Genomic DNA, 24,046 nt, shown 5'->3' with positions numbered 1-24,046 from the left:
TTCAACCCAGCTTTAATGTATTAAACACTGGATAAACGGTGGCTATGATATGGGAATGGTGGTGATGATGTAATCTATCTATTCCTTGTTAATTTCAAAGGTTACTGATTCACACCGTATTTCCAACCACTGTTCACTTTTAAAACTCAAAGTAGGGGAGACTTCTGGAAGTTTTCTCACACTTTCCCTCCAAATTTCAAGTCCTTTTTCAGATGTTATTTGTTTTTCCGCCTCACTAGGCTGTGAATTATTAATACAAAGCAAGGACCAGATCTTTCTCTTCTCTATATATTCCCAGGACCACCACTAGGGCTCAATGTATATGAAATGCTCTGTAAAGGTGTGCTGACTCAATCAGTAAGTGAATGAATATTAGTAACATGTACCAGGCTTGCCAGTAATTTCTCTGTCATTTGGCAACACGTGGGGGTGTGGGCCTTTAAAAATCTTTGGACATACCAAGTGTAAATGAAATACAAATCAACCAGGTGAATTTTCAAGAAGAAATCTATGTAACAAACCTGGCCAATATTTTAGGGACAAAATTATTCTTAGGGTAAAAAGTAAAACAATACATGTGACCCCAAACTTTGAAGACATCCTTTAAAAACCACATTCTAAATAAATGCATCTAAATTTGCACAGGAGAGAGGCAGTGGGAAGTATGAATTGACAGAAGTCACAGTTTGAACTTATTATTATCAAGGTAAGACAGTTTCCAAAATGAAGTTGCCTTGTGGTTAACTGGAACACTTAAAGACACACAAGCTTGTTTCATCTGTCCAGTCTCTATTTAGCAGACTGTTAATAAATTGAAAAATACCCACATTTCTAGGAAAAAAGAAAAAAAAAAAAAAAAAGTAGCTGTAATCCTAAGGAATTCAGAGTTCTCACCCTGGTCTCTCTGAAGAGTCCCTGGCCACCTTTGCTTTGGGGGTGGCTCTCTTCCTGGAATTTGGACCCAAGCACCTGTTACTTCCATTTAATCAACTCCAACAAAGATCCCTTTTCCTAAATCAAAATTTATTAGATCACCTCTTCTAAAGTGACTCCTAAATCAAATCTTACCAGAAAAGTGACTGGAAATGAATTGCTGGAAACAGAAATTTTGTAAGGGTCTTCCAAAAAAACTCATTTCCTTTCTTCTTAAAAACAAACGGGCCACATTTCACACACAAACAACGCATTCTTTAAAAGGTGCCTTTTCATCTGCACAAGTCTCAGTAACACATGTGACTTTCTCTGATATTATACCCCTCCAGGACACTAGTGACTCCCATTCACTTCCCCTGGTGGCCCCGAAGTGACGTCAACCCCGGAGAGCCAGGGGTCGTCCAACAGGTGGGCCGCCGAGCGCTCTCCAAACGTGAGCGCCGTCCGCGCTCTGTGCCCGGCTCCAAGCTCCCCCCGGGCTGCGCAGGCTCCCGGACCACGGCCGGGATCCCCTCGCCCCCGCACCCCTCCTCCTCCCGCTACGCGTCCCCTCCCCTCGCCAAAGCTCGGACTCTCGGGTTGCCCTTATTGTTGGCCGCGTCTGTCACTTTGTGGGCTGGGTGACACGAATGGATGGGTTGGACACACCTTCCAGCCTACTAGAAGAAAAAAAAAAAAAAAAAGAAAAGTCCGGATCTGCATAGACAGCGGGAGGGACTCCCCCGGAGCCCTCAGAGCCTACGCCGCGGGCTGGGGAAAAGCACAGCTCCCCCTCCCACATTCATTCCTCCCCGCCTTAAAAAAAAACAACGCTCAGCGCAAATAAATAATATCGTTCCCAGCCCGCCAGGGTCCTCGGTGTCCTCGCCTCCTCTGCCGGCTGAGCGCGTTCCAGCGCGGCGGGAGGCGAGCGCGCAGAGGCCCCGGCGCGCATCATGCTCCCCAGCGCCGTGGCGGCCCACGCCGGCGCCTACTGGGACGTGGTGGCTTCCTCCTCGCTCCTGAACTTCCCCGCCGCGCCGGGCTTTGGCAACCTGGGCAAGAGTTTCCTGATCGAGAACTTGCTGCGGGCTGGGGGCGCCCCGCCGCTCGGACTACCACCGCCCCAGCACCACGGCTCGGCAGCGGCTCTCGGCGCGGGCGCGCAGGTCCGGTCCCTGCCGGCCAGCCCCGTTCCCCTCAAGTTGTGCCCCGCGGCAGAACCAGTCAGCCCCAGCGGGGCGCCCTACGGCACACGGTGGGTGTTTCAAGTGCTCAGCCCCTCGGCGGACGGCGCCCGGCTGCCGGGCCGGGCTCCGGGGGACCCGGACTGTGCCTTCCAGCCACCAGCCCCAGGTGAGCCCGTTCTCCCCTCCCCAGCCGCGCGCTGCGCCTCCCGGGCCGCGGGCCCATCCGTCCCAGTGCTCAGGAATCCTCCCGGGCTTCGAGCTTCCGAGAGCATCTCGAGCATCAATGGAGATGAGGCCTCGGGAGTGAGGAGGGTACCACCGCTAATCGTGATGTTCCTCCCCATCCTATCCCACCAGCTTCCTCTTCCCCCCTTCTTTCTACAAGTGGTAGGGCTGCCTTGAATTTCAGGCCTTTCTGTAGAAATCCTGAAGTCACCTCGGGCCTTAGCCGAAAGCGCAGCCCCGCTCCGCTTCTCTGGGCTCGCTGGACCAATTCCACTGGGTTTCCAAAATTCAGCGTCTCTGCCCGCCCGCTTCTGTCTCGGAGGCCGAGAGATACCCGCTCCCTGGAAAAGTTCTTGGCTTGAAGAGCCTCGCGCTCCCGCTTTGGGGGCTTTTGCCTCTCAAACCTTAGCGTCGGTCGGGGCGGTTGGAGAACACGCTCAAAGATCTTTGGAAAAAGAGTTGCGCCAAGTTTTGGCTTTCTCCACTCTTAAATTTTGGATTGCTAAGGTGCAAGAAAATCGACGCCGGCTTTTTCTTCGGGCTGAGCTAGAACAGTTGAATTGGCACCTGGAGTAGGAAGTTCACCAAATAAATGAGAATTTACCCCAGCTGTTTTAGTTTGCTTGTTTTAATTCCCGCATAAAACCAAAGTGTTGTGACTGGGAAGAGAATGCGGACAGTTTAATTATATATTAGCTAAAACTTACGGAGGGGCTGCCGAAGTTGGCCTTGAGAAGGGGAAAAGCGTCTTAGTGACTCAAAACCTGAGATCCAGTCGGATTATTATATTTTTTTTTGGCTGCGTCCTTAGACGATCTTAATTCATTCTTTTAATCCTGATGGGTTTGTCCAGAATGACTAATCGACGCTTTTTCAGCAGATTTCATTGTCCCAGCAAACTGCCGGATCAAATTTATTGCTAATGACTTTATAGAATTGAACATGTTTAGAACCTGTCCTGGTCTTTCACTTTGAAATGGTTACTAACAGAATGGAACAAATATAATTATATGAGCACCGGTCTCATTCACACAGTGTAAAACCTAAATTCTAAGCAGCATTTTTGCACCCTGGGAGAGAAACAAATGCAGTTAAAGGCACAGTTTATGTGCCTAGGAAATCTGGGCCACTCTCTCCTTTTTGAAGTATTCGGAAAATTAGAAACATATATAGCAGGTCCGTTTAGACAAGCACTAGTAAATAATGTCTCATAAAAGTAACATTTTCAAGAAAATTTAGTGATTTCTGTGGTTTTTGATGGCTTGGCATTATGTTCATAGATGTTACTTTTCAAGTATTCTTAAGTTGCTCTTGATCATGATTGGCTACTCCAAAAAGCTAATTTCAACCTTTGTAGATTTTATAGGTTAGATTTAAGTAAACCAAATGCAAATCAAATACAGATATTTCAATAACTCTGAAAAATTATTTTGTATACCTACTCTTCATTCAGAATATTGCAATTATTCAGTAAAGGGTTTAACTACATTATTTTTGTTTTCAAGAACATACTCATTCTGTACACTTATTGAAACATCAAAATGCAAAAATGCTTTTTGGAATAATTGAGAATGTAAGAATTTAAATTTCACTTTTAAGTATTTTAATATAGCTTTAGGCCCGTATATCTCCTAATATTTTATTCAGTCCTTATTGAAGATTTGATGCTTTCTGAAGTTAATTTTTATTTGAACAAATAACTTTTTATCTTGAAAAATCATTCTTGTAAAGAGTGCATTTAATTTTTGAAACTCAAAAAATATCTTAAGAAGAAAATTAAAACCCTGTAAATTTGTGCCCACAAATATGCTTCAAAACATTTTTTAATAATTTGACAGAGAATACAGTTTTGTGAGCACTGCTCCAGTTTTGTCCTTCCAAATGACAGATTCTTTTTGTCCTGCCAAATGTTGTGGGAATTCTTTTGTACCGTGTAGAATTATAAAGTTATAATGAGTGCTGACAATGTTCGCTATCACCTGAAAATTAGATGAGGATGAAATAGTGATTGACGTTCTATAAAGAGTAGAAAGGAGATTTAGAGAAGGTACTGTTTTTAGAACGATAGCAGTATTTCTCTCTGAAACATCAGTGAACAACCAGTTCTGATCTGTGCATTAACTTAGTGGATCACCGAATGTGACTTTTAATGATTTCAGTGTATTGATTACCCGTTTTCCCCCTCAACCTTAATTTGTTGAGTGCACCAGTCTAAATATCGAGTAAGAAAGCCTCAGAGTTGTTTTTAAGTGCATTGGTGAAAGACAGCACCATTTAACTAGGGGATTTATGCCACTGCATGCATTTCTGCTTCATTATTTCTGTTACCCACTATTAATTATACCATATAGTTCATTCATTCAGCAAATGCTTACTGACTGTCTCCCATGTGTCCAGACTTTGTTCCAGGCCATTGGGATAATCAGGGAACAAAACAGATGACCGTCTCTGCCCCTGTGGAGCTTACAGTCCATGTTCTGTCCTACTTTATGGTTTACCAAGCATTTTCATAATTGTTAGCTGCTTTAATCCTCATAATAGGCCAATTTTTTCTACAATGATTATTCCACTTGCTAACTTTTTTTGGTCTGAAGTATCAATTAAAAACCCTGTGATCTTGTGATAAAGAAAAATATTGCCCCCAATTCTGTGACCTTGTGAAAGAGAAAACTATTGCCCCAAATATTCCTTACACTAGTTTTTCACTGAATAGGAACTAATGAGGGCTTATGGGATAACCAGTTACATGTATCTTCATAATAAATCAGATTGGGGTATTATATCTGAGCCCATAGGAAATTGGTCTTCCCTTCGTCTTGTTATGTGTCTGAAAGATGGTGACAGTTAAACAGTAACACAGATTTACAGGTTATGAATGACATTTAGCTGTCTGTGCTTCATTCCTAAAACTTGGCAAGTCTTTAAGTATTTAGAGTAAAAAAAGAAGGAACGCTCCATAGCTATATGTTGTCAAGTTGTGTAGCTAGAGTAGTTTAAAAACTTTAAAAATCAGAGCACATTCTCCAAGATTTGAGAAGGGCATGTTTAATGTGATAACAGGTAGTGAGTAGTTTCACCTCCAGACATTGTATGTGAAAAAGAGAAGCTTGGATGTCACAGTGTATTGGTGGAAATCAGGTTTGTCAAGTAAATTCTAATAATCAGCAGAGATCCTTCCCCAGAAGTTCATTAATGTCATCATTTGGTGGCTATTGTACTAGATTCAGATATCCATGCTTTTGTATATTAAAGAAGGTCTTGAAAATGTGAAAATCTGAACAATTTAAATTTCTTTTAGTTATGCAACCTATTTTCTTCAAAGAGGAATAAATAGCCTTGCTTTTCAGTGACATTTGTTATTTTAAACATTTTAGATAATGTTTGAAATAAAGATAATTTCCTGAATGTAATTTAGTGATTATTAAATCTACTTCTTGTGCTGTATGTAAAAGGATTAGAAAGCAAGTTTTTTATTCTGAAGAGTTGAGTTAAACTGTCCTTTTTTAAAAAGTAATTTTGTCCAGTAGGTTGTACCATATAGTAGTACAAGCATGGAATCAGACCCATCTTATTTTTTCTGGTACCCTGTTAAGTTTCTTATTACTAGTAATACCTCATGTGCACTCTGATTTTCTTGTCCACCTCACAGTCCCAGCTACTATTTACTTATTAATCTTGTCTCTGTCTTAAACTATCCACACTTGTATTTTGTGTCCCAACTGGTAGTTTTTTTTCCGTTTTCACTGAGATATAGTGAAAGTGTGGCATAAAATAGCTTCTCTTACGCCTTAGGCACTTTGAGGAGGGAGGAGAAAATGGAGCATCTTGTATTCTAGGTGGGGATGAAGCTAGAGTTTGTTATTTATTTTAGCTAATGCTATGCTCTAGTTTTGTTTTGGCAAATTAAAATCACAGAATCTTGACTGTTGATAATGCTGACCCAGAACCAAGACAAAGACAATGGGGGATCCAGAAAAGGATAATAATGGGGTCCATGTTAGTAGTTCCTTGCTCAGACCATCACCCTAAAAACATCCTTTGGTGGAATTGTAGATAACACCCATCAATATTCTTATTACACTTGTATTTTTTAAATAAGCTGCTTAACATATCTTTGGATTTATATTAACATATTAATAACTTTTGCATAGTTTATAAGGAATCAACTCTGAACAAATTGCTATATGGTCCCAAACTTCATAAACTTCTTCGGGTTCAGGAAGGTTTTGCAGTGAAGAGGACCAGTTGTACTAACAGAGAGTCTTTTTACTTCCAGTTTTGGATTGAGAAAACCACACTGCCTCTATGTCTTGAGTTGAAATTACAAAATGATAGCAATTTATGTGCATCTTATTTGCCTCTGACATTAGTATCTGTCCCTCTCCCAGTCACTAAAATATGCTTCTCTACTTTGCTTTAACAGCAAGAAATCTCAATCTGTTCACATGTGTTGAAGCTTTATTATTGAGGTTTAATAATAAAACGAGGAAATCCAGGAGGCAAGCAGGAACATTTTAGAGTTTTCCCCTTACCTCTTACTCACATTAGGGATTTGAGGATTAGTTTAAGAGCCACAGTGGTTTGAATGCCCAGAAAATTGTGTATGGATTTAAGCAGAAGTAATCAGAGGATCTAGAGAGTTCAGAGTCATCAGGATGCCAAAGGATGCCAAATGTTGTTATATGTTGTAGATGTGTGACACCATATGTTCTGGACAGTTTAAAAGAATTGTCAACCATGATTTTAGCTATGTTTGGTTACCATCAGTGTGGCTCAGATACTGAACCAACACTGTACATTAGAGTCCGGTGTATTGCTCTTGGAGTGTGCCACCTCCTTCCTCTCCTTGTGCCCAGCAGAAATAGTCTCTTTTTTGCTGTAAGAAAACATCTCATGGTTAGTTTTGTCATTGGACAGTGATAGAAATTGTAGCAACTTGAAAGTAAGGGAACCAATATAGGTAATAGTTGCATTGGTAAAATACTTTGAGCTTCTTTTCTATGAAAGTTTTTACAGAAGCAAAAATGTTACCATCTTTCAAGTATTTAAACAAACGTGTTCTTAAGTTAGAATTGGGAGGTAAATACCTTACTTACTCTTCAAGCTACTTTCCGCCATCCTGTTTCCTTTGTTGATATCATCCATAACTTTTGAATCTATCTTATTCTATCTTTTGAGGAGATTTGATTTGTGGTTCTTAAAAATAATATTTGTCCACTTAATCATGGGCTAACAGAGGCTCCAAATTAAGTTTGTTTTTTTTTTTACCTTATTACTGTGATTTTTTTCCACAATGAAGGTACATAATTTTTAAGTCAGTTAAAGAACTTTGTTTTAATTCAAGTACACCTGGAATCTGTCAGAAACAAAAAGGCAAATTGTAAAAAGAAACAGTATGATTTCTATGTAGGAATGCTTGTTAGAATTTCTCCTTCTTTAAGACTTCATTAGATTATGCTTCCATTTTACACTCTCTTAGTAAAAAAATTGGATTTTTGCCTTAACGTCTAATATGCTTACCAGACCCTTGTATATTTTATTCCAAAATATTTTTATTTTACTTTCAGTAATGTTTCCACTTTTAATGAAATCTCTCCCTTTCATTCCTTTTAGCCTCCGGTCAGTACCTGATTTGGCAATGCTGAGTGATTCATCACTTTTATATAAAGTTACCATAACCGATTTTATTTTTAATAGCATTATTCATTTTGTCAGCCAGCTATTAGTTGGGAATATTTCAGGGGCACACTCTTTTTGTGAGTTATATGAACAGTAAACTTAAGGCACTAAAATTCTCTCTGAAGTCAGAGATCAAAAAGTCTCTATAAGTTTTTAAACTTTTGTTTCAGAATCAAAGCATCTGGGAAAAGGAAAGGGAAAAAAAAGCAGGTCTTTTTTCTATATATTGCTAAAATATTTAATTGCCTTCTTGTTCTTAAATATTCCAAAGACGAACTGGGTTTTTCCCTTTTCTTTCACATGTTCAGACACCATGCATGCCATAGCCACTTTGATTTCGTTAATTCTGTGGCCATCAGAAATAGCATGTACAATATATACGTGTCTAACAGTCCTCTTCTTGCTTGGAGAATGCTGTGGACAGAGGCGCCTGGAAGGCTACAGTCTATGGAGTCGCAAGAGTTGGATGTGACTAAGCACACACTGACTGATCTGATCTGATCTGAAGCGCACACTGCATAGCAGTCCTCTGGAGAGAGCTCAAAACTTCTTGTTCCTTAAAAATGTAAATCTCTAATATTTTTAAAATTAAATTATATGAAGGAAATAGCTATTCTTTGAGAAGATTTATGTACATTAAAAGGGAATAAAAACCATGATGGCTGGTGAATTTTTTTTTTTAAGATTTATTTATTTATTTGGCTCTGCTGGTCTTTGTTGCTGCACGTGGCCTTTCTGTAGTTGTGGTGAGTGGGGGCTACTCGCTAGGTGCAGTGCGCAGGCTTCTCTTTGAGGTGGCTTCTCTTGTTGTGGAGCACGTGGACTCTAGGGCTTGTGGGCTCAGTAGTTGTGGCACACAGGCTTGTTTGCTCCAGGGCATGTGGGATCTTCCGGGACCAGGGATCGCACCTGTGTTCCCTGCATTGGCAGGGGAATCTTAACCACTAGACCACCAGCAAAGCCCTGGTGAATTTTTTAATAGACTAGCCTAGGACTAGATTGAGTTTAGGTGTGTTGAACCTGTGCTGTGCTTAGTCACTCAGCCGTGTCTGACTCTCTGCAGCCACATAGACTATAGCCCACCAGGCTCTTCTGACAATGGGGATTCTCCAGGCAAGAAGTAACTGGAGAATGGCAACTGGAGTGGGTTACCATGCCCTCCTCCAGGGGATCTTCCCAACCCAGAGATTAAACCCAGGTCTCCCGAATTGCAGGCGGATTCTTTACCAGCTGAGCTACCAGGGAAGCCTGTATTGAACCTACTCTAGAGTTATATTGGGTCTGAAACCAAAAGAGAGTCTGATCCTTCAAAGCAGAAAAAGAGTCATTTCTGTTTGCTTATTTCTTCTTCCTTTTTTTTGTCATTTCTATAGGTGCTTTTGCACTACAAATTGAACAGATGCAGCAGAGACCACATGACCTGCAAAGCCTAATGTATTTACTCTCTGGCCTTTTATAGTAAAAGTTTGCCAAAACTTTCTCCAAAGCAAAAATGCATATTGAGTCAATTTTAAAATAATATATAGTTTTCCGAGCTGGTTTTAGCAGCATTTCTTTAATTTTAAAACCTAGATTCAAGTCAAGATCTTTAAATGACTGATTATATAATCCTAAGCAATTCATGTAACTGCTTTGAGCCTCATTTCAAAATGAGCACAGGTGATAGGCTCACCATGGGACTTTCAGCCACACATCTCAAAACCCTGTTGGTAACATACAGGGAAAGATGTAAAAGCCAGAGTTCCACCATTCCACCATAAACAAAATGCATACTGGTAAAAGGGGTATTGCTGTATAGGAAACCATCTCAGAACTTAGAGGAACAACTGATTATTTTTGCTCATGGTTTGTTGGGCTGTCTAGGCTCAGCTGGGTGGTTCTCACTTGGAATCTCATTGCAGTTAGAAGTCAGCTGCGGTCATCTGCAGGCTCAGCTGAGCTGGATGTCCAAGATGGATGTCCATGGACTCACATGGCAGACAAGGATGCTGGCTGTTTATGGGGTGCTCAACTGTGAGCTGTTCTAGCATCCTTTGATGATTGCAGTGAACTGTGATTTCAGGGTACTCCAGCTTGACGAGAAGCCAGACTCCAGACACTTGTTGGTGTTGTGAGGATAGCGGAGAAGGTGCCAGTGGGAGTGTCCAGCCAACTGGTCATTACCTCTTGCCACAACATATGACCACAGCAGGATCCTTCCATATAGTCCCTTATTATTCCACCACAGCTCATCCGCCATAGTTAGGTAATTTATTTTTTAAGTTGCTCTGATCATCTCATCAAGTTATTTATGAGAACATTAATTATTCCTATTTGACTATCAGATCAAATAAAAAGAATCAGTTTGTCCTTTAAGACCTTCATTCTATCAACTGCATTTAGCTCCTCCAACCACATTCCGTTTTTCAGTTATACATAAATATATATTTATATATATCTTCTTATATTCTTTCCCATTATAGATGGTTATAAAACATTGAGTATATTTCCCAGTGAACGTCCTTGTGGGTTATCTGTTTATGTATAGCAGTATGAAAGTGAAGTCTCTCAGTCGTGTCCAACTCTTTGCGACCCCGTGGACTGTAGCCTACTAGGCTCCTCTCTCCAAGGGATTCTCTAGGCAAGAATACTGGAGTGGGTTGCCATTTCCTTTTCCAGGGGAGCTTCCCAACCCAGGGATCGAACCCAGGTCTCCCGCATTGCAGGCAGATGCTTTAACCTCTGAGCCACCAGGGAAGCCCTATATAGCAGTATGTGTCTGTTAATCCCATGCTCCTGATTTATTCTTCCCTACTGCTATCCCCTTTGGTAACCATACGTTTCTTTTCTATGTTTGTGAGACTATTTCTGTTTTGTAAATAACTTTGTATTATTTTTTTAGATTGTACTTTCAAGTGATATCAAATATTTGTCTTTGTCTGACTGACTTCACTTAGTATGATAATCTCTAGGTCTATCCATGTTGCTGCAGCTGGTATTATTTCATTCTTTTTAATGGCTGAGTAATATTCCAGTGTGTGTGTGTGTGTGTGTGTGTGTAGCAGCCGACTCTAGTATTCTTGCCTGGAAAATTCCATGGACAGAGGAGCCTGGCAGGCTACAGTCCATAGGGTTGCTCAGAGTAAGACACAACTGAAGCAACTTAGCACAATACACACACACGCACACACACCCCCCTTATTTACCCATTCATCTGTCAGTGGACATTTAGGTTGCTTTCATGCCTTGGATTTAGTAAATAGTGCTGCGATGATTGTTGGGGTGTCCAGCCACATTCTTAACGCTCACACCTGTGACCTTGGCCCAGCAGTCAGGCTGCTCTTAACCCGCCCTGTGTGTCGCCATAATCCTTGCCTTCTTTCTTTTTTTTCATGCCACCTTTCTTTCCTGGAATGCCTTATTTCTCTTCTTGTGCCATTCAGATACTTTCCCAGTCAAGTTTCCAGATCAAGATGCTTTTCCTGCTTAAAGCCTTCTTGACAGAGGCTTCCTGACAATACTCTTTACTTTTTACTTGCTCATATGTTTTAGTGCAGGTCTGAACCATGCTGCTTCTTTTTATTTGTTGTCTTAGAATCGATCCCAAATTATGTAATAATGGTAGGAATGAAGGCTAACAGTTATTGAGTGCCTGCTGTGTGTCAGGCATTGTTTTGTGTTCTATTCAGTGGTCTCATCCTGACTACACATTGTAATCATGTGTGCAACTTTTGAAAAAATATTAATAGTATGTTGGGGGACCCACTCCTACCAGCCTGATTTAACCCAATTGCTGTGGGGTTCAGGCTCTGTATCTTTGAAAAGCATTCTAGATCATTCTTATGTGTATTCAGGGTTGGAAACAGTGGTTAGGGGAAGGTACTATTTTTTTTCAAGATCTTATGGCCGTGGGAAATGCCTCAGATTTTATAGAACAAAATTGAATTTGGAGTGTGGAAATATTTGTATTTCATTTATTTGATCAGAAGATTCAAATCTGTAAGTTATGGAACATTTAAAAATAGAAATTCTTCCAGGGAGGGAAGCTATCCTATTGTAATCTTTGTCATCCAGCACACATGCATTATGTGGCACTTGATAGATAGTAAATATTATTTGCATGGAATTAAAAGGACAGATGGAGAAGGCAGTGGCACCCCACTCCAGTACTCTTGCCTGGAAAATTCCATGGACGGAGGAGCCTGGTGGGCTGCAGTCCATGGAGTCGCTAAGAGTCGGACACGACTAAGCGACTTGACTTTCACTTTTCACTTTCATGCATTGGAGAAGGAAATGGCAACCCACTCCAGAATTCTTGCCTGGAGAATCCCAGGGATGGGGGAGCCTGGTGGGCTGCCATCTATGGGGTCGCACAAAGTCGGACACGACTGAAGCAACTTAGCAGCAGCAGGAGCAAAAGGACAGAATCAAACAAGTAGACGCTGCACTTGATTTATTTTCTCATAAACTGTACCAGACTATTAAGACTTTTGCTTTCTGTCTTGGAAATACTCAAAGCAAAAAAAAAAAACTAACAAAAAATTTGGACTTCTGTCATTTTTTGATGAGCAGAAAGGTAAAGGATGACTTAACTTGCTTTGCCTTGTGATGGAAGGCATGTTTGCATGTGGATCACATAAATGAATTACTTCCAGCTTGTGTGATAAAATAAATCATACCTTATTCAATAAGTGATATTTCTTAGGTTTTATAACTCATGACAGATAGTTGCCATTCTTTAGAGATCTTTTTTGGGAGGTCCTCTTAAGATAGTCTGTTCAATTGTGTCATATATAAAGGTCAGAAGTTTAGATTTCTTTATCCCCAGTGCCCATATACCCAGCAATTGAAGGAGGTCATTAAAATCATCCTTTTGAAATTATTTAATTCCCTGTTATTCTTTCCCAGAGGTATGTTTTGATCCCTTGGTTGCCTTTGTAAGACATCTTGGAACCTTTTCTCTTTTTTATTCCTCCTCCTTAAAATGTTCTGTCCAGTCGGCATAGCATCACAGTGGCTCCTGAAATTTATTTGAAGGTTTTATTAGTGGTCTTTAAGATTCTTCCTTTGAAATGTCAGCCCGCATCAGTTAGTACCACAGTTTGCTATGACAATAAAAAGAATGTGGTTTCACCCTATGTAGATACACTCTGTTCTTCTCCATTGGTAAAGAAAGTGAAAAAAAAAAAAAAAAGAAATGTTTTGCTTGCTTTCTAGACCACAGAATTTTGCAAATGATTTCTCTGTAACTAGGCTTGTAACCATCCTTGACTGTGCGGTGCTTTTGTCACAGAACCATCTAGTTAGGTTTTAAAAAAAATCAGGCCAGTTCACCATTAAGTTGGCTCTAAGTTCCCATCTTAATTAAACATTCAAAATAATTAATAGTTTGATTCTGTGTTTTCAGATAAGTCAGAACATGTGATTAAGAAGTGAAAAGTTCACAAAGTTTTCTCTGAATAAGCGAGTTTAGTCATTTGGATTCAGTTTTGTTCTAGAAATTTTAAATCATTTGTTTGTAACTTGAAACAGATTCCCACAGAACCCGGAAGGCAGATTTGTTGGCAGAATACAAAATGTGGAGTATCCTCAAGCGGTGTGCTCAGAGAACCTAGCATCTTGCTGCAGGACCTGACAGCGTGCGTTCCCCCTACCCCCGTGGGGAAAGCCACTGGCTTTTCTCTTATGGAAAGCTGGGGAGATTTGGAAATGTCTGCCTCTTGCTAAGTGACTGCCAGCATGTGTGCCTGACATCCTTCTCTCTCATGGCTGCTGCTGCTGCTGCTAAGTCGCTTCAGTCATGTCCGACTCTGTGCGACCCCATAGACGGCCTCCTACCAGGCTCCTCTGTCCCTGGGATTCTCCAGGCAAGAACACTGGAGTGGGTTGCCATTTCCTTCTCCAATGTATGAAAGTGAAAAGTGAAAGTGAAGTCGCTCAGTCGTGTCCGACTCTTAGCGACCCCATGGACTGCAGCCTACCAGGCTCCTCCGTCCATGGGATTTTCTAGGCAAGAGTACTGGAGTGGCCTCTCATGGCTAAGAACTATTAATACATATTATGCTAAAATACCTGTGTTTCCCTTGTCTGCTGAGAACAGTCATCATCACATTCCAGATGCATGCCCATTTGAGGATGAATATCAATAAATGAAATAGCAAGTGTTAACTTCATACCCAGTCTACCGCCCATGTATAGTAGGCATTCCTGTCATATATATTGTTCGGAAAGCTTAAAACAAATTGTTCCTAACATGATAAATGATAAAGTGACTGCATCTAGATTGCACTGATGGGCTTTGAAATGCATATCATGGTCTTGAAATTGCCTTGTTTTCTGCCCGTTTCAGAGAATCTCCCAAGTAGTTCTTAAATGGTTTGCTAAAGTTTTAACATATCTGTTAACTTGTTACTTTGTTCTTATCATACTTGAGTTTCCATATTTTGCTCACTGCTTGAAAAAGTATGTGATTGAAAAACATTAAAATGTAATATATATCTTTAATGCATTGCACTGTTTTAAATGGCTATTTCTTCACACCATTCAACATCCCGGCCATCACATGCTCCGTTAGATTAACATTTGACTTATGTCCAAGTAGGAGCATGTAAAAAAATGGAGTACTTAATTGAAATTTCACAGTGATTTCCACATAAACCAGCTTAAACAAGATGTATTTATGCGTAGAAATCAGGAATCAACTAATCTTCTGTGTAAATATTGTGTGTCAATTAGGTGATTTTAGATGGTGAGAAAATATACAATGAAACTTTAAGCCTGGTTATGTCACATGTAGTTCTTTAGCCACTATAGAGTTGCTACAGTAGACATAGCAACTGTCATTTTGATTACAGATTTACTATATTAAGATAGAATAGTATGGAGTAATAGTAAAAACTGTTCAATTAAACTTTTTCTGGTTAAATTTAACACCAAGAGTCTATATCTCAGAACCTCATTTATCACAATTGAATTTAATTGAACACTTGTCTCAAATGAACCATACTTTTTTTTTTTAAATTGGAGGCTAATTACAATATTGTGGTGGTTTTTGCCATACATTCACATTAATCAGCCATGGGTGTATATGTGTTCCCCATCCTAGCCCTCCCTTCCACCTCCTTCCCCATCCCACCCCTCAGGGTCATCCCAGTGCACCAACCCTGAACACCCTGTCTCATGCATCGAACGTGGACTAGCGATCTATTTCACATGTGATAATATATGTGTTTCAATGCTATTCTCTCAAATCATCCCACCTCGCCTTTTCCCACAGAGTCCAAAAGTCTGTTCTTTATATCTATGTCTCTTTTGCTGCTCGCATATAGGGTCATCATTACCGTCTTTCTAAAATTCCATATATATGCGTTAATATACTGTATTGGTGTTTTTCTTTCTGGCTTACTTTGCTCTGTATAATAGGCTCCAGTTTCATCCACCTCATTAGAACTGATTCAAATGCATTGTTTTTAATAGCTGAGTAATATTCCATTGTGTATATGTATCAAATGAACCATACTTAAAAAAAATTCTTTGTTTTCATTTTTAGGGCTGTAGGATTAAACTGAGAAACATTTTGGCTAGAATAGTAAAATTTGTAATTTGTACCTATCCTGCATTGTTATATTGATATCAATAGTATCACCATATCATACTTATTTTCTACACTGGATATTGAGCAAAAAAATTTTGTGTGTGTGTTTCCAACTATTATGATAGATGCTTACATGCACATATATAAATGCAACATGGCTGAGCCTTTTTCTTTTACCTCAATTTACAAAATGTCAAGCAGCACAGAAGCTGTAACTTAAAATACCTATGGAGTACTTAGTTTGGAGGTGAAGTAAACAGAAATACTTGAGAATAAACATGAGACAACTTTTATTATATATATTAATATCTACTTTTCAAAGTGCTTCATATATTCATCAGATCAGATCAGATCAGAACAGTTGCTCAGTCGTGTCCGACTCTTTGCGACCCACGAATCGCAGCACGCCAGGCCTCCCTGTCCATCACCAACTCCTGGAGTTCACTCAGACTCACGTCCATCGATTCAGTGATGCCATCCAGCCATCTTATCCTCTGTCGTCTGCTTCTCCTCCTGCCCCCAATCCCTCCCAGCATCAGAGTCTTTTCCAATGAGTCAACTCTTCGCATGAGGTGGCCAAAGTACTGGAATTTCAGCTTTAGCATCATTCCTTCCAAAGAAATCCCAGGGCTGATCTCCTTCAGAATGGACTGGTTGGATCTCCTTGCAGTCCAAGGGACTCTTGAGTCTTCTCCAACACCACAGTTCAAAAGCATCAATTCTTCAGTGCTCAGCCTTCTTCACAGTCCAACTCTCACATCCATACATGACCACAGGAAAAACCATAGCCTTGACTAGACGGACCTTTGTTGGCAAAGTAATGTCTCTGCTTTTGAATATGCTATCTAGGTTGGTCATAACTTTCCTTCCAAGGAGTAAGCGTCTTTTAATTTCATGGCTGCAGTCACCATCTGTAGTGATTTTGGAGCCCCCCAAAATAAAGTCTGACACTGTTTCCACTGTTTCCCCATCTATTTCCCATGAAGTGGAAACATTAAAGAATGTAACTCTTTTTTTTTTTTTTTTTTTTAAATTTTATTTTATTTTTAAACTTTACATAACTGTATTAGATTTGCCAAATATCAAAATGACTCTGCCTAAACAATGCCATATTATTATAATGTTGTTGCTGTTTAGTTGCTAACTCCTGTCCAACTCTTTTGCAACTTCATGGACTCAAGCCCACCAGCCTCCTTTGTCCATGGAATTTTCCAGGCAAGAATACTAGAGTGGGGCGCTATTTCCTTTTCCAGGGAATCTTCCCAACCCAGAAATCAAACCCACCTCTGCATTGGCAGGCAGATTATTCTTTACCACTGAACCACCTGGGAAGCCCTATTCTTATAAGATGTTAAGTTCAAATAAAGTGATTTATCATTTCTATGATGGCTTTTCAATCAGCATTAGAACAACTTATGATAACAATGACAATTTTTTAAAAGTTTTATAGAACTTATTGAATACCAAAATGGATCTCTTTCATACTTTGGTTAGTTGCCATGTTTTCAAAGTAGCATTGACATTTTATTACTTGAAAATTCAGGTATTAAAAAACTAAAACCATTGACATTGACAGCTATTCATCATATTGTGACCCCATGGACTATAACGCCTCTGGCCTCTCTGTCAATGGAATTCTCTAGGCAAGAATACTGGAGTGGGTAAGCCATTTTCTTCTCCAGGAGATCTTCGCAACCCAGGAATTGATCCTCAGTCTCCCATATTGCAGGCAGATTCTTTACCATCTGAGCCATCAGGGTGGCCATATTATAGAAAAGACCCTCCATTATGGTTAATTTGCAGTTTGACAGCGTTAAGGACCCTAAGACCATAAAATTATTTTATGTACTTGTATATTTATTTTGATATGCCCTTCAAAGATCTTGGTAAAATAAATGAATGCTTATCAGTTGGTTAAAATATGAGTCCAAAATTACTCTGTTCTTGAAAAAGGCGTGTATTTGCAGCAAAATTATATTCACTGTATATGATTAAGAAGTGAAAAAAGTTTCCATTGAAAATAAAGGGAGAATAGTGAAAATATTTATTTTCAAGTCATCCTCTAGATTTAAAAGTTATCTGTTACAGAAGATACTATGTTTCAGAGTGTCAGGGGAACAGGGAAAAGATTAATTCCTGATTTCCTGTTTCTTAGTTTTAAGATTATTCGTTCATTTATCAAAAATCTATTGACTATTTAGAATGTGTCAGACACTCTGATGGTTATGTGATGGTAAAAGCAAGTTGCCCACCTAAGGAAATATCACCTGTGTTTATATTATATTAAACCCTACTGTGCAAAAGGACATCTTGTATTTAAGGTACTACACTTAACCAAAGCCTGGCATAGAGTGCGTGAAAGTCAAGTTGCTCAGTCATGTCCGACTCTTTGCAACCCCATGGACTGTAGCCTACCAGTCTCCTCAGTCCATGGAATTTTCCAGGCAAGAGTACTGGAGTGGGTTGCCATTTCCTTCTTCATGGGTTCTTCCCAACCCTGGGATCGAACCTGGGTCTCCTGCATTGCAGGCAGACGCTTTACCGTCTGAGCCACCAGGGTATATAGTAAGTGCTCAGTATAGGAGAGCTACTAATATTCTGTGACATCCTTTATAGCCATTTTTCATCTGCTGAGGAACAGAGTTTAAAATTTCTTTTACAAGATATATCAAGTAATGATAACTATTCTGTATATATGTATTGAAAATGTTCTGAATAGCAGAGTTTAATAAAGTGAGCAGAGCAGAATTACATGGCAACTCCCTATACTATAAACACATGCTTTCAGGTTAACTAGATGTCACTTGAGATTAAATGTTGTTACTATTCTCAAATACGTTTAAGCATGTAAAAGTGATCAGAAAAACCACTGTTATCATTGAATTACTCAGTAAATTAACTGTTTTCACCTTGGGAATCCAGCTGTCTATATATTTCAAAGCACCTTCTAAAAATAAAAAGTGTAGTAATATAATCTCTTTAAAAAACTAAACTGAAGCACGTAACATACAAATTGTTTCTTGGTAAGTATTGTATCTAGAACTGTGTTGCTCAGTGTGTTAGCCCCTAGACATACGAGTCTATTTAAACTTTAAAAAAACTGAAATGAAGAATTCGGTTATGCAGACATACTGGCCACATTTCAAGTGCTCAGTGGCATATATGACAAGTAGATACATATTGGATGCACAGAGAGAGAGAGGACGTGTCCATTATCACAGAGAGTTCTCCTGGACAGTGTTGCTCTGGGCAATTTTAAATAAAGCACTATTTGATATTTACTATTTATAACCACACAGAAAATGAGCAATTAAGTTTGGTTTTGATAATTTGAGTGTTTATACCATAACTTCCAAACCAGGATTAAGTTATTCAGCAAGCTCTGACAGATGAAGACTACTTTATTTACTTTTAAATTTTATGTATTTATTTATTTTGAAGGATCATTGCTTTTCAGTTTTGTATTGGTTTCTACCAAACATCAGCAACTGGGATTTTGAATATTGTCTAAAAGAAATGGCTAATCGATGCAATCAATGCTTTCTCTGCAGCGCCTTCCAAGCCTTTTTTTCTGAGCGCCCCGCCATTCTACTCGGCGTGCTGCGGTGGGTCCTGTCGGCACCCCGCATCCCCCACTGCTTTTGCAAGTAAGTTTTTATGCTTCATCAGCAATGCCTCAGTTACTCTGTAAACCAAAGCAGCAGGATTTAATGTGCTCTGGAAAACTAATTGGTAATGCAATGACAAGGAGCTAATTCCTCGCTAAAAATCACAGCGTTCCTATTCAGGAGGTTTCCAGAGATTTATCAGACCTCAGCACACTGTGTGATTGTGAGCGGTTTCTAACAGCATTGAAACCCAGGGCTGACACATCAAGGAAAGCAACTTGTTTTCCATTTGATATAAAAGATCTCAGAGGGACCCGTTTGGCTCTTGCTGAAACATGTAACGATGCTCATTTAAAGAAGAAGAAACAAAGGAAGGAAAACTAAGAGATTGTGTAAAAATTTCCATTCGGTTTAAAATGTGACACAGAAAGTCACTAGGTGTCCATGGAAAATAATCTAAAATTGCCAAGATTGTAAAAGGAGATAAATACCATCTCTTATGATCTTGAAGAAAACCAGCCAGGGTTGTAGGAAGTATTTTCAAGAGAACTTTTCTTCAAACATTACATCATTTTAATAGTGTCTGAGATAGAGGGAGAATGACAACCTTTGAAATTGAAGAGCACACACACATTCACATGCACAAAGAAAAAAAATGTCTAAGTGAAAATAAAAAGAAATAACATTCACAATAATCTTGAGATTTTTGGTCAACTAAGAATCTGTAGGCAGGAGGACTCAAGTTTGTGATAAAGAAGCCCAGCAGAGGGGTACGTGGATCTCTGCTGCGAAAGAGAAAACGTTGATTCAGGTTAACAGCTCTGTCAGGTGAAGAGTGAGCTAGGAGTAGAGTCAGGCTGAAGTCCAGAGCTGCATCATGGTTGAATTCAGATCTCTGTTGCCTCTCTGCATGTGTTTTATGAATGTTTTAGGAGAGCAGTTGCCCAACAGAATGATTCCTGACAAGTGAGGCAGCAAATGCTGGCCGTTTAATGAGCTGCAGGCTTCTGAGCATCTCTTTAGGGGGCTGATACTTTCCCACAGGGCACTTTACATGGCCGAGACCCGGTCACAATGGGTGGCAGACCCGTGACCAATCGCCACTTTCACTTGACTCATCCACACGCGACCTCACCACGATTTTTAACTGTGCAGATGAACTTTCGGAACCATTTCACAGGGAAAAGGCTCGGGCAAGGGTCAGTTGCCCTTTTGTATGGTCATAAAGTGAGGCTCTGTGTGTCAGCCTTTTCTCCTGTCTCACATTCCAAGTGAATTTCTGGATACCATTTAAAGCACTTGGCTGAAAAATAAAGCAGTGAATGAAACTGACTTTTATAGACTCGTTCCAGCTCATCTTCCCATATAACCCTGTCCACCTGAAAGGGGATTTAGTGGATGAGCTGAGTGTATACAGAGCTTGCTGAATACATAGGGCCCATTATCCACTGTGGGGATCGTTTATTAACCAGGACTGATACACTACTATTTTGGAAGTGACCTATTAATTGTCCATTTAACTAGAATGTATTGATTCAAATAGAAAAATAGAAACCATGACTAAACCTTTTACTCGCTCCTTCAAGGTGGTCTCCTATGAGGGTAATTGAAAAATGTTGTACAGATTAAGGAAACATTTATCACCATATATTAGAGTATCGGAAAAGAACAGCTGGAGCAGAGACTTACACCCCAAACATCTGATACCGCAGCGTGGTGGCATCTCTGTGGAATTAATTTTCAGTGTGGTATCCCAGGGGTGGAGATTGAAAGAGTTCCCACACCTAGTTTCAGTGATTTCACCTTGGTATAACACTGGTCTCCTACTTTAGAAAGTCTCTGGCAGTGCAGTAGGAGGCAATGGACCAAAACACTCCATGTGACAGGTGGACATTCATGTGTGTGTGAGTGTATTCATTTTATAGTAGTGTTTTAATAAGAGTTTCTAGGCTGTAAGAGTATTCTGGTGCCCAGGCCAGTTTAATAAATAAAGCCCATAAAAGTGAGTCGAAAGTTATTTCTAGACAACTTCATCTTCTCGATTGTTTGAAAAAAAATCACTCTAAGCAAGTCTCTTTATTCTCCATCTGGTTCTCGGCCCTTCCCACTTTGTGCTTTTGGTATGGCTGTTGTAAATTGTGGTGTTTATTCCTGGAAGCTTATAAATCCTTGTGTTTATCTCATTTATTTAATAAAACATACAAGTGGAAAATCAGCACTGCTCAGACTGACGTTTGTCTCCATTTTTAAGTTGCCATTTTCAAACAGCTTAGAGATGCCACCAGTGTTCTTAATAAAAAGGATGGCAGCTCATTAGTGATAAATCTGAAGTGAATTTCTTATATTCTTATGTATAATGTTCATTGTATTGGGAGCAAATAATAATGAAATGGTAGATTTCAGCTGTCAGTAAGAATTTTACATAAATACTCATGATACCAAGGAACAGTTGATAAGGCTTACAACTGCCCAGTAAGGTTTTTATTTAAGGCATTTTTTGGCTTTTCTTCTTCTTGTTTTTAATAATAAGAATGATTTTAAGCCCAGGAATTTAATTTTCTTTCCATTTGCACAAAAGAAGGAAAATGAACTGTGCAAGTAATTTTGTATTTAGTTTCAGCCTGGACAGCCAAAATTATGGTTTATACTAAAAATTTTAATAAGTAGTAAAATCAGTGGCCCTCATCATTGTTCCACAATATTGATTTCACTATTTCTAAAAGTTTAGGATCAGATCAACACATCCATAGCAAGAGAAATATCTTTTTGATTTTTTACGTGATTCACTTGTTTAAAATTGATTTAGTTTTTCTTGTTAACCTGTTAGATTTATGATTGACTTGCTGCAGTGTGGAAACAATCATTCATCCAGTGCCCTTCTCACATATAATAAATAGTTTAATTAGCTATTTAAGCACAATCCTTATAGAGGAGAAAAATTAAAAGGCAGTGGTAAATTCTCCTCTTCCCCAAAGCAGTGTAAGGAAAATCTTTGATAGTGTATTCATAAGGTTCCTTTCAAAATAGCATACAGCTCAGCTAAAATGAAATTGAAAGTTGTAGAAATTATGCAAAGAATGACTTTAAGAAAAAGACTACATGAAATGTGTAGGTGTCTTAATTATGTAGAATATCTCATTGAATTAAATCATTATTTCTTTGTCTTTGAGTACCCAACTTGAATTTAACCTTTCAAGAATTTTATGCATTAAAAAACAAAGTTTAAATTTGGAGCAGCATTATGAAGATATGAGTGAGGAAATACTATTCTGGAATAAATTGTTTTAGCTTTCTTGGTAGATGAACTTAGATTCTGCATTTAGAAATAATTTTACTATCTTCCCTTCCTTGTTAAAACTTAAAAGAATATAATATACTCTTGAAATTTGAATTTAGAATTTTGTTGAAGGCAGCAGGAAAGGGACCTTGTTATTATTGTAGGTTGGTCCTAAGAGTGTCACTTTCAAAGGTGGCGATGCTCTGTTGGGCACACACTTTGATAAACACACCTGTCCTGGCTGTGTTCTGCTCTCAGCTGGAGTGGTCAGTAGGTGTGGGGAACTGAACAAGACCTATGCATGCATGCTAAGTTGCTTTAGTCGTGTCCGACTCTTTATGACCCTACATACTATAGCCTGCCAGGCTCCTTTGTCCATGGGATTCTCTAGGCAAGAGTATTGGAGTAGGTTGCCATGCCCTCCTCCAGAGGATCTTCTTGACCTAGGGATCAAACTTGCATCTCTATGTCTCCTGCATTGGCAGGCAAGTTCTTTACCACTAGCGCCACTTGGGAAGCCCCATCCGAACCTATGGAAATCCATAAAAGGCTGCCTGAGAGCTTCTTTTATAAGGATTTAACTTTAGAACTCTAAGATTTTCAGAAGGATGCAGCATTTTGTGATAATAGATAACTAGTCTAGTTATTGTGCTGAACATGTAAATGAGTTTGTGTGATGAGTTGAACGTAGGTTTTGACTTCTCAATAGTGAAGGGAGGGTACTCTATAGATACATGACAGTCAACCAGGAAGAAGGTTTAAAGGCATCAGAGACTCAAAGACAATAGCTTTTCCAAGTTGATGCCTCTATTCAACAATTCCACAGAGGCAGTGAAAGTATTCAAGTAACATTTCTGGAATGGAGTTTTCTTTCTCCCCAAATGTTTATAAGTAGTAGTAGTAGCCTACCCTGGGCTAGACAGAGACCTCCACCGGTTTATCTACTGCATGTTTCTCTATTGTTCATCGCCCTGTATCATTCACATACAGCACACCTCCATTTGAAGTGCCTTTCGTAAGGCTCACGTCACATAGGGATTCCCCAGGGGTGGAGGTGGTACAGGGGGGCCGTCGCAAGATGCTGGGGATTATACCTGTGAAAACTTCGTTATCCTAGGTCGTTTTGCCATTTTAATGACTCTCCCCACCTTCTGACCTCTTTCCACGACCATCTGTAACTTTGACCATCTTCGGTAGAGTTTTAAAGAGTGTTGGTTGGGCTCACTCTGCTTGCATGTGAGGTCTCAATTGCAGAAGTTGTCTTTTCAGAGCTTCAGTTTTTTTTCCTGTGGAAATGAGGATGCTAATATCTTCTTGGGATTGTGGTAAAGATTTCATGACACACTGCTTATTGTTGGCACATATAGCATCACATACTGAGCCCCAAATATATATGGAAGTCACACTATAAAATAATATACTGACATCTGCAAATTGGCAGAGTCTCTAGTACCTTGAGTTGATGGCCCTGGCTTCTAAATCCTCTTATCTAGGCATGCTCTAATCTTTGTATCTGTTCATTGTTATTTTATAGTATTTATTTATTATTGTCACCTATAAGTTTCCATAAAAATCAGATTTT

The 24,046-nt window shown here is 39.5% G+C and overlaps 1 protein-coding gene across 1 annotated transcript in view; it reads left to right on the top strand.

Annotated features, from left to right (window-relative positions):
- Positions 1-1,868: 1,868 nt before the first annotated feature.
- Positions 1,869-24,046, top strand: part of DBX2 (developing brain homeobox 2) — a 37,104-nt gene continuing 14,926 nt past the window's right edge. The window contains exons 1-2 of the mRNA XM_055566315.1: positions 1,869-2,268; positions 19,131-19,226. Coding sequence (XP_055422290.1) covers positions 1,869-2,268; positions 19,131-19,226 — 496 coding nt within the window. The remainder of the gene's footprint in view (positions 2,269-19,130; positions 19,227-24,046) is intronic.

Source organism: Bubalus kerabau, chromosome 1 (assembly GCF_029407905.1).
Source record: "Bubalus kerabau isolate K-KA32 ecotype Philippines breed swamp buffalo chromosome 1, PCC_UOA_SB_1v2, whole genome shotgun sequence".
Lineage (NCBI taxonomy): Eukaryota > Metazoa > Chordata > Mammalia > Artiodactyla > Bovidae > Bubalus > Bubalus kerabau.
This window is presented reverse-complemented; position numbering and strand designations above follow the sequence as displayed.